Consider the following 11,046-nt stretch of genomic DNA (forward strand, 5'->3'; position numbering starts at 1 on the left):
CGTGCCGCCTACTGAATCCATGCATACATAAAAATAAATTCTTGATGCAGGAGGCTGAAGAAATTGATGGAGAGGTATTGTGAATAATGGATGGGACACTTGTATTTCTGCCAGCAATGACAAACAGATCACCATAAAAAAAATAGAGAGAGATATATTTACTTTCTTACCTTAACCCATTATACAGATATACCTGGGTAATGCCAGGTTTTTCGCTAATCATAAGTATAATCCAAAGAAAGGTCACTACCATGATTAATATAAAATAAAAATACTCTAGATAGGGCAGCAAGTGCACCCCCCAAAAGAATGAAAGAGAAGGAAATAAAGGAGTGAAGAAATGGAGTTAAAAAGAAAAGAAACGGGAAGGTTTGGGAGTGAAAGTGTAAGAAAGGTACAGGTGCACGTTGGCAGTCGACAGTTCGGTATATGGAAATGGAAGTAAAGGAGGGCGGAATGGCATTTTTTTAATTTAGTGGTGTGCGTTACAAGAGGGCTAATCAATATTTTGACTCTACAGTGTTTAAATAAATAAGTCGTCCAGTCCATTTACAGATAGTTTTCTTACTCTAATTAGGCGCTGCACGCAGCTCTGGACATTAACCGCCGATTGTTTTAATTTTGTAGATGGAGTTTACTTAGTTTGTACCTGTGAAAGAAGGCACATAAATAATCTACAACTTCGCCGACGCAACCCCCAAATCCCCGCACCTTCCAGTCCAACGGCGCATGCCAAGACTTCTGTACTCTGTGCCGCCCATTTTGGTCAAGGGTCCTCATCACGTGTCCATCACGCCACAAGCCCGGAAGCTTTGCTTGTTATTGGCTGCACTGAGAATAAGGACGACAATCATTGGCCGAGCCATATCGTTCACGTGAAAGCTGCCTGTGGTAGAAAGCCGGTTGTGGGACGCAAGCCGTTTTTTTGTATCAAAGGTGATGGCTTGCGGGAGGGTGTCAGGGGAATCGTCTGCGTTGGTCCCGTGGCGAGCAGAAAAACGACTGTCTTTACCGAGGATATAACGTAGAAGAATATTTCCCCAGGCCCTTCCCCGGGACTAAACACGGAAATCAGACAATGTAACTTCTCATTGTAATGCACGACGAGGTTGCACACGCCAGATTGTCCCAATGAATTGCACCAGGTACGTATTTAGTAGTGAGAGCACGGCGACTTCTAGTTAAACTGGGTCATGTCTGGCATTGGTTCAGGGGCTGGTTTTGTACGTTTTCTTGCTTTCGAATACATCCACGTTGTATATCGTGCAGCCTTGGGCAACATGCAACTGCAAAGCACGAAATAAAGGGCTTGGATGTTAGCTGGGCCGGACTGAATGACTCCTCAACGCTTGCGTTAAGTTAAAATAAAGCCTAGTGTATGCTGCACGTTTAAATTGATATTCGAGACTGCTATGTTAACGTACATTGTGCACCCATTTGGACGGAGACCTTACCTATTGCATCTCTCAGGGGGTTGGTGTTTAGGTGGACAGCGGCTGTCGTTCATTAATGGGCAGCGGGTCGCGTTAACTGTGGCTTTTTAACTTATGGTGCAAATCAGGAAGACGTATAAACAAAAGCATCGAGCGATATCTAGACTAGGGCCGTCATTTGGAACCCGTTTTGGATGACCGTGAGTTTATTCCACCCGCATCCTCCTCCCCTCCCTCAACGTAAAGATGCAAATGTTTTGACCCTTTATCATTTGGACGGTCAGTCGCGCGATGAGTAGTATGCGATGGGTAAAGTTTGTTCCTCTCCTGCTGCAGCTTGCAACAGTTCCGCTGGATGCTGCATTTATCATGGCGACTGTAAGCGACGCGGAACTGAAACAGCAGCGGCTGTGGAGCAGGTGAGTTAGGAAAGATCCAAAGAAAGCCAGAACGTTGAAATTGTGCGTTCGTCGGACCTGGGACGTAGTTTAAGTAAGTGGTACGTATGTGTTAATGAAACGATACAAAGGGATAACTGATTTCTTAAAATATTTTTGAGTCGATAAAACCGACTCATCAATTTAACACTCCCAGTATAATGTAGCTGATTCTGCTTTTGCATCGGTCTTTCGCATCCTTTGAAGCTCCTCGTAGAGCTATGCTTTTAGGTAACTTGTGAATACTCTTCACGAAGTAGGTTAGTAACACTTAATGGTTTGGATCTTCTTTTGCTTTTCGGAAGTAGAATTAATAATTAATTTTTTTATTTTTTATTTTTAACGAGTTTGGTTTGGCTTCTACAAGTTAGTCACACCCACAGCGACATGTAAGGCCGTGAAAAGGAGACGCGCTGCCACCTACAGGGGATCCGTTTTCGTGGATATCTGAATTGAAAGTTTCCAGTGCTGTTAATCAGTTGGCTTTTTTAATAACTCGATCACGTTCTGATAAAACGCCTCGAAAGCTCTTCACACTTTGAAATTTGTTTAGTTTATTGCGTCGAAGAAATTATTATAATTATAGTGATCTTCCAATATTTGTCGTGGATGTACTTGTGACGTATTAAACGGTATGTACTTCCACTGGGAGATTTGTCTTAACACTGAATGGACAAAACTGTTGAAGAGCATAAACTTAGAACCGTAATACAAATATGTGTAGATGAGAAATAGAATACACACACATGCGCGCTCTAGGGGGCGCTTGGAGAAGATCTGACCTAAAGATACTCGTGCACATTGAGAGTGGAATCGGTGGCTGCTAGAAGAGTGTAGCTGTGCTCGATAGAGAAAGTTAAGTTAGTGTAAATGGTCACAAAATGAATCCAGGAATCTCAAAAGTATTCAGATTTATTCCAATTTTTTTTTTTTTCAGCCTCTTTAGTTTGAAAAAAAATCCCATTCTCTCTCCAGTTTTGTCCCAGTAAGCACAGCTTTCCCAAGCTTGGTGCAATTCAGTTTAACTTATTTTTTTTGTCTTCATCCCAAGAGAAATTTGGTATTTCAGCAGGTTTTATAGAGAGACATTAACGAAACTAAAAACAAACAACACGGCCATCCGCCATAAACTTGGCACAAATAATAAACAGTGAAATATAGTGGGAAAAACAATAGTTATGGTTAACATTAGATCAAACATATTGAAAACATTTAAATCTGACTGATTGACAAAAATGGCGGCCTCTCATCACATAATTTAAGCCTGTGGGTGCTTATTAAAATTTAACTTATTTAGAAGATTGATAGCACTTGGAATTAAAGATTAATTGAACTGGTTGGCAACAACTGAAATTTTGAATATAGTAGTGGACAAGTCCTGTCTGACAGATGCGCTCTGTTGAGACTGTTTTACTGCTGCAAGAACTATCTTGAGCGATTCTTTATGGGAATACACTGTGGACACTATTAAACAGTTTTTTGCAGTGTATTTGAAATATCCATCCATCCATTTTCCAACCCGCTGAATCTGAACACAGGGTCACGGGGGTCTGCTGGAGCCAATCCCAGCCAACACAGGGCACAAGGCAGGAACCAATCCTGGGCAGGGTGCCAACCCACCGCAGGACGTATTTGAAATATTTAAGACAAAATTATAAATTGGCAGTTCTGTTTATGAATAAAAAATATTTTTATTAAGTAACAGAGGTGAAAATTGGATTAACATATCTGCAGACACTAGTAATGCTGGTTAGATGAAGTAGAAAAATGGCCGTTTAGTGTTAGCTGGACAATCTGGTGCATTCAATTCTTCAGCAAGAACACCGGGACACAGATGGAAACCTTTGTCTAGTTGCAGATGTAATGCAAATGTCGGAACGTTCTTTACACAAAAAACCACTGGAATAATTTCCCAAGTTGAGTGATACTAGTAAGTAGGACATTGGGGACCTCAAATCTCAGCTCAGTGTTACTTTGGAAAAAATCTACATTCTTGTTAAAATTGTTCTGAGACAAATCATTTTACTTAGTTTGCAATCCTTTTTATGGGAAATGGAGGTTGTGTAAGGCACTCAACAAATATCAAAAGAATAAGCAAGTGTAAAATGGCCAAAAAGTTTACTGCCGGTAAACACACATGTATTTTTTTTTAATACACCTATTTTCCAGTTTTCCCTTTTTGTAGCAGTGGTGGTTATTATACACAGTTGAAATTGCACATCGCTTACCTATATTAGTGTACTTTCTCTGCATTAACCCTGATTGGTCTTCTGCCTCCCAAATTCCTTTGTCTTCTGGTGTTTTAGGCATCTTTGATGAGAGATGAGTAATGCTCACTCTCGTTTGAGTCTATTTACCTCTGTTTTGTCATCTACCCTTCTTCAAACAATGTGCATTTATTCACCCAGCCTTTTTGTACTTAATATGACCAAGGAGTTTTCTGTGCCATTAATTTGTTCATTACTTCTCCATCAGTCCTTTCACTTATGCAGTTTCTTTTCTGTACATACAAATTTTTCTCCCCTTAGTTTGTGGCATCAGTTCTTATTGTCTACATTTCATCGATTTTGTGTTTCAATAAGTAGAGTATTTTAGAGTGAGACAGTTCCCTTTCATTTTGAATGGTTTCTGAATTCAAGTCTGGATCTTCTTTCTTACTCATAACCTTCCATTAAACATCCATCGTGTTTTATGTAGCATCTTTCAGAAGTCTCCTCATAAAACATACAAGAGCCTGGGATCTTGTAGTTAACTGATTATCATGTTGTTTTCAGGGCTGGTTAATTTCTCGAGTCTGTGATATACACAGAGCAGAGCCTGGCAAATTGGTTGAAATGTGGAACCATGGAAATATACTTGTTAAGTAGTGGTGCTTTGTGAGGTTTTTAGTGTTTGTTTTTTTTAACTATATACTTAATCACAGACAATAAATGGGCAATAATTGAAAATAGCAGAAGTAAATAACAATGTAGCGAGGCTCAAAATTCATATAGCATTAGATGTTTTACCTTTCCTGAAACTTCAATAAAGCCCTGATTACTGTGGCAATGGTATTAGTTTCACTGCTTCCCTTCTGTTGGTACATTAAAATATTTTCCCACAGGTAAAAAGAATGGTCTGAGCATGAGATTTGCATTGCTGGAGTAAGTTGTTTAGATTTATTATCATGAAAGCAGTTTGGCAATAGAGAGTGCATAATAGTGATGAGAACAAGCTTAGTGTCCAAGTGAAGATTAATTCCTTAATTTTAGAGTCTGTCCAGTTTCTAATGGCTTTGAAATTTCATACTATAGACAACTGATCTATTTTTTCCCCCAGTCAAGCAAGTCACAAACTTAGCACCCCTGTTCTTGATTTGATGATTTGCTATTCTATTAGTAGTTCTGTCTTTGTGCAGTTGATTTGTCTGTTTTACAGCTTTGGTCATACTATCTAATTCACTCCAGGTCATCTTCTTAAAGCTTCCATGTAAGCAAGTACCACATTGAAATGTTGTTCTGTGATCAGTTTTGACTTCATACATCTTTGACACCAAAGATGTTTTTGTCTTGGTTGAGTTTGTTGTATACACCTTTTTAAATTTGTTATTTAGATCGGAACAGAATATGAGCCAGAGTTTGTAATTTAAGAGTTAAAAATGGAGTGTGCATATTTTGGTGAGTGAAACATTATAATGCAATTAAACATGGTTTGTGTTTTGCTTACCAGAGCTATAATGCAAGGCTATGAAGAAACACCCATATTGGTATCTTGAGTTTAATGTTAAAAACATTTGCACCTTTTTTTTTTTTTGTGAAAACGACACTGTGGGACCCTTTTTTTTTTGATTATAGACTGATATAAAGCTCAGTCACTTTCCACGTGACACTGACCCATATGTAGTATGTATTTATTTTTATAGGGAAGTGTAAATTGTCTTTTTCTTCTTCAAGTGTTCTACCAAGTGACTGTGGTGTAACTTAATTCAGACAATAGCAGGTGTACCCACCTTTATGTGAATTTACAAAAGTAAAAATATTCTTTTACATTAAGGCATCCTGGAATGTCAAAATTTGCATACCATTGTAAAACAGTAAGCAATTGTATGCCTACTAAAGTGAATGTATTTTCTTCTATTTGGAGTCATTTTATTACTTTGTTTTTCACCTAGACATAAACTAGAATTACAGCTCTGTTTTGAATTTAAATTATTAAAGTGAGTTGTAGTTTCTTTCCATGTGTACATATTTTGGGTCCCTGGCTTAGTTAGCCTGTTCCAGATTATCTAATATGTCAGCATATGTTGCTTCTGCTGAGGAAATTCAATCTCCCATCAGCAGTATTAGTCCATTTCTTCATAGCCATTACCAAGTCCAGTCTGACCACCTCTATAACTGCCTGGTTATAGGTTAAGGTCATTCTGCAGTGTATCATCTGCACCTGTGAAAATATCAAATGCTGTTACTTACCTCACCAGGGCATTACATATTCCAAAGACTTTCCTCCAGCAAAACACCATTGTGCAGTAAAGTGAAAATAATGGAGTCTCGTCAACATTTTTTTTTTTCTTTCACATGCAGTTATTCTGATTTATCAGATCTGAGCTTCTTGTCAGTATCTGTGTATATCTGCATGCTAGGCTACCTGGACCGTTTACCCCTACTTTGTTGTTTTTTTGTATTGCCCTTGTATGTTGCATCACATTTCATCTTTTTTTAATAGTTCATTTGTATTCTGTAGTGTCCTTGTATGTTGAACCAGTACCATCAAGACAAATTCCTAGTACACATTATTAGACCTGGCTAGTAAAGTGAACTCTGATTCTGATATTGACTCTTTACTTTCTTATGGGCAACTTTTTGTAGTGAAGTGGTAAACCATTTGAGCTGTATACTTTTATGATCTTGATACTTGCACAATACACACAAAGATGTTTATGTGTGATGGCACACTGGCCCTGACAGCACATCTAAAACTGTTAATAATCCAGTTAATTTTAGAAGACACATTTTAAGCCTCTTTCTTTATGCTAGTTTCATTATGACTTTTACCACTCCAGGTATGGTATTTGCATTTAAGTATGAATACGGTGCAGTGGTCTGTACGTCTCACACAGAGAGACTCCTCAGCAACTTTGTCTCATTATAAATGTAATTGTGTATCCTGCAGTTGTTTAGAAAATTAGATTATCAATACTTTGTGTGGAGGGTGTGTAAATGTACAAGCAAATTATTTTATGGGGCAGGTATTGTTGGGTTCAGTTTATGTTGAGCAGTTAAACTGCTTTGTCTTACTGCTTGTCTAAATATGTCTGTCTTGATGTGTATACATTTATCTAATAAAATGGAACTGAAAGCTTTATCTGTAAATGTGTTACAACACCCTGATCTTACCTTGCTGAAAAGTGCTGTACAAAAATAGAATTGAATTGAAACGTTATATTTTGCTTATCAGTAGCATACTAATTGTCCATTCTTCACCAAAATGATTTGTGAGTGGTAGAGGATTTAAAAGATCCTGTGACCTTTCTACATATAAAGACAACTAAGGTTTGTTTTATTCCCTCTCTTTGCAGTGTGTTTGGTTATTTTCCTCATAAGTCGACCATGCCAGTTGACCTGGCCATGCCTTTGTACTTAACCAGTGAGGACTTCCTTTATAAAAGAGGCCCAAAGCTTGCCAAACCCCTGCGACCATGCATTCACCCAAGCCCTCCTGTGGAAGTGAAGCAACAAGAGCCTAACAATCACTCAGGAAGAGAATGTAAAGTGAAAAAGCAAGTATCCTTTGCTGATAACAAGGGATTTTCCCTCACCATGGTAAAGATCTTCTCAGAATTTGACGACCCGATTGATATCCCTGCCAACATTCAGGAACTAATTGATAAAGTGGTCAATCTGTCGGTGGAAGAGCATGAAAACTGGCGTTTGGAATTTGCTCAACCCTCTGCTGATTATTTGGCTTTCAGGCAGAGGCTGGAGACTGATTATGTCTGCTTAGAGAACTGTATGCTAAAAGATAAAGCTTTGGTGGGTACAGTGAAAGTGAAGAACCTGGCCTTTGAAAAATCTGTCAAAGTACGGATCACCTTTGACGCTTGGAAAAGCTTCACTGATGTAGAATGTCCATATGTTAAGGATACCTACACTGGTTCTGACAGAGACACATTTTCCTTTGAGATAAGCTTACCTGAAAAGATTCAACAGCCTGACAGAATTGAGTTTGCCATCTGTTACGAGTGTAAGGGGAAAAGCTTTTGGGACAGCAACCTTGGCCAAAACTATAAAATTGTTCGGTCCATGCTAAATATATCCTCTGAACATAAAGCCGGTGATGACCAGTCTAGTGGGTTTTCTGACCTGGGCATTCTGTTTGACCAGTATGGCAGCCCAAGGTGTTCATATGGCATATTCCCCGAATGGCCTAGTTATGCTGGGTATGAAAAGATAGGGCCCTATTATTAATTTTGTTTCCTATAAAAATGACATTGTGGAAGTGTTAAAATGTCAGCTGTTTATGTTGAACTGTGGGGAAAGCTGCTCCGTATGTGATTGAATGTTCTGTCCAATGGGACTGTAATGTTTATACTGATGTGACATCTTGATAGTTTTCTGGGTTACGGGTCACATGATCTGAAAGTGTTCAGGAGGCTACCATGAGACTGGAACTTGGGATAATTTGAAGGAAGACATATTGGGAAAACCTGCACCATTTGTTTAGTGGGAATTCATTCTGCTGAAATGAGGTGTGATGTGCCTACTGTTTAAAGTTTTGTTTTGTTGGGTGGGGAGAAGTCTGAATCTGTGTTTAGTGTAAGATACTGTTTTTGGTGGGCCCCTTTTTGGGTCTACTTTTGTTTCACTTTGAAACATAACAAGGGAAACACTGAAGATGGCAGCCACACATTTGGTATGGAGATGCATGTATGGATTTTCTGCAGGTAAAGTGACTTTATTATGCAGAGTGTTTAATTTTTTTAGGTTTCCCCTGTGGGGCTGTTCTATATGCATTTACAATCCTTGGCAATATTAGTAGCTACCTCAGGTAGAGGACTTGCACTTTAGCCTTTTAAAAAGATCTAGTCTTTGGATATTAGACCTTCCTTATTTTTCTGTGTTTTGGTTTTAGCCTGCAATACTAGTATCAGTCACACCATCTTGCATTATATGATTATTTTTCTTAAGGTAGAAAGTATGCCTACTTTAATTATAAGACCCAGATCTGTGTGGCATGTGTTTAGCTGCCTTTAATTTTAGTATGGCCCCTTTCCCTTCTATTTCTACTGCTGTCACAAGAAGCGGACATCCAGTTCTTGAATTCTTCAGCCAGAGGAATGTAGTAGATGCTTTACAGGTTTATAGTGTTCATGCCATTTACAGTAATAATCTCTAGTTACATTTGTTGTGTTCCATTCACAATGTTAACATTCCAGAATTTACAGTCCATAAGCTTTTCATTGCATCCTTCTAATACAGGGTGTGCTTTTAGTAGAATTATTTTTTTTCCATTACCTGCAAAAAACGTATGATTACTGTTCTGGAAAGTCTGTTCTTAGAGATGATTCCTGGAATGTTCTTAGGTAAGGTCAAGACATTTAAAGGTCATCAGCATTGTGTAGGAGCATTTGGCATGTTTTTAATTTCATCAACATCTACAAATGTGCTGGGGCCATCCATTTTTTCACGTGATAGACATCTTCTGGCCAGTTGGTGGCTGGCAAATTCTTTGAAAGAATTTTGTACTTGAAACGAGGCTCCTGTTATTAGCAATTTTGTTGCTAAAGCATGGATAGTCTCCAATTAGTCACCTTAAAAAATATTGGCACGCTGAATCTTTTTATGAAAGTGCTGCTGGTAATGGAGGAGTGCATAGTTTACATGAACTGAGGTTCGGTATGAGGAAAGCTGTTGTGTGCTGCAAATTGAACATGGGATGGGGTGGTGGGGAATGCTCTTGTAATGAGGATGCACCTGAATGTCTCATTATCTGGAGAACAAATTTTAAAAATGGTTAAGTTAAATGTGCAGAGAAGAGTGATCAGGTTTTTAAAATAAGTGAAAAGGGATTTGTACCTTCTTACGCATTGTTTAATTTTAATATCTCTGCTTGCTGCAGTATTTATCCCCCCCAACTATTTGCCTTCTGTGTCTCATCAGTGATTTTTCAATGTATTATACTCCCTGCACTTTAAAGTTACACTGAATGTTTTACACGGTTGGAGTTTGTGTGCAAGTTTTTTTTTTGTCTGATATTAACTGATGATCTTTATCTCTGTTGTATATTTCATTTCTGCTATACTATTGAGCCTTAAGTCTGTGATGTGAATAGTCAGTGGAGTGCCTTGTGACACTAAGTTTGGATCTAGTTAATATGTTAGACATGTAAATGTGTTTTTAAATATGTCTAAACACTGATTTATTTTGTAATATACTGGGTAGCAAGACAATTTCACCAAAGGTACTCTTGAAAATGGGGGAATAAGCACACATTTCAGTAGACGCTACTACCAAATTTAGGTTGAGTTGCATGCTCAGTTTTTCAAAGAGATCATTTTTAGATTTTTGGAACAAAAATATTTTTGCTAAAATGCATAAAGTTAAAAGAATTGTAAAGAAAAGGGAAAGAATTACCTTGAAAAAGTGCCTTGTACCATAAGCTGTTAAGCATGCTGTGCTGGGAGTTTTTGTGAGCAATGACTGTTTGGGGTTAGGGAATGCACTTTAATTTGTAAAGGGTATGAATTTTTTTTTTGTGCCTTTTAGATGGGGTTGGGGGAGGGAGGATAAAGTAAATGAGTGTTATTTTATCTTGTTAAAAAAGAAATAAAGAATTTTGTTACTATGTGTCAGTTTGCTTCTCTTTGTGTGATTGTTGTTGGCTCTTCGTGTTTGGGTTCATTTGTATGAGTGCTTTAATGTTTACTTGGTCTCTGCTATGGCTGTCTGATCAAACATTGCAGTTTGAATCTATATGGAAAAAATTCTTCTGCAAATAGTGAATTTCGATTGCAAAAGAACGGTCATTTCATTTATCTCTCACTAATGTTGGCCTTGTCTTACTTCAGATGCGCTGTGCTGCAATACTTCTGTGTTTTGCATGCAATTTGCACATCTCTTCTACAGTCAGCATTTTTTATAGTCTTAATTATTTATATCACTTATAAAATGAACTGACTTTTTTCACTGCTTTGTTTTTTC

The 11,046-nt window shown here is 38.0% G+C and overlaps 1 protein-coding gene across 4 annotated transcripts; it reads left to right on the forward strand.

Moving 5' to 3' along the window:
- The first annotated feature begins 841 nt into the window (after positions 1 to 841).
- ppp1r3b (protein phosphatase 1, regulatory subunit 3B) lies at positions 842 to 10,697 on the forward strand. Of its 4 annotated transcripts, none has more exons than XM_028802600.2 (2): positions 842 to 1,145; positions 7,425 to 10,697. In XM_028802600.2, exons 1-2 carry the CDS (start codon positions 1,132 to 1,134, stop codon positions 8,311 to 8,313), a joined length of 903 nt encoding a protein of 300 aa, XP_028658433.1. In that variant the 5' UTR covers positions 842 to 1,131; the 3' UTR covers positions 8,314 to 10,697. The 4 variants fall into 4 exon arrangements, with proteins under 4 accessions (XP_028658433.1, XP_028658432.2, XP_051783998.1 ...); XM_028802599.2 differs by lacking the exon at positions 842 to 1,145 and adding an exon at positions 1,692 to 1,852; XM_051928038.1 differs by lacking the exon at positions 842 to 1,145 and adding an exon at positions 1,769 to 1,925.
- Positions 10,698 to 11,046: the final 349 nt, after the last annotated feature.

This window comes from Erpetoichthys calabaricus, chromosome 5, assembly GCF_900747795.2.
Source record: "Erpetoichthys calabaricus chromosome 5, fErpCal1.3, whole genome shotgun sequence".
In the NCBI taxonomy this organism is placed as follows: Eukaryota; Metazoa; Chordata; class Cladistia; order Polypteriformes; family Polypteridae; genus Erpetoichthys; species Erpetoichthys calabaricus.

Bases quoted from the DNA above. Each gene is read 5' to 3' on its own strand.
- ppp1r3b (XM_028802599.2), top strand. From the start codon at position 1,725: ATGAGTAGTATGCGATGGGTAAAGTTTGTTCCTCTCCTGCTGCAGCTT. The intron at 1,853-7,424 runs GTGAGTTAGGAA...CTCTCTTTGCAG, and splicing joins CAGCAGCGGCTGTGGAGCAG to TGTGTTTGGTTATTTTCCTC.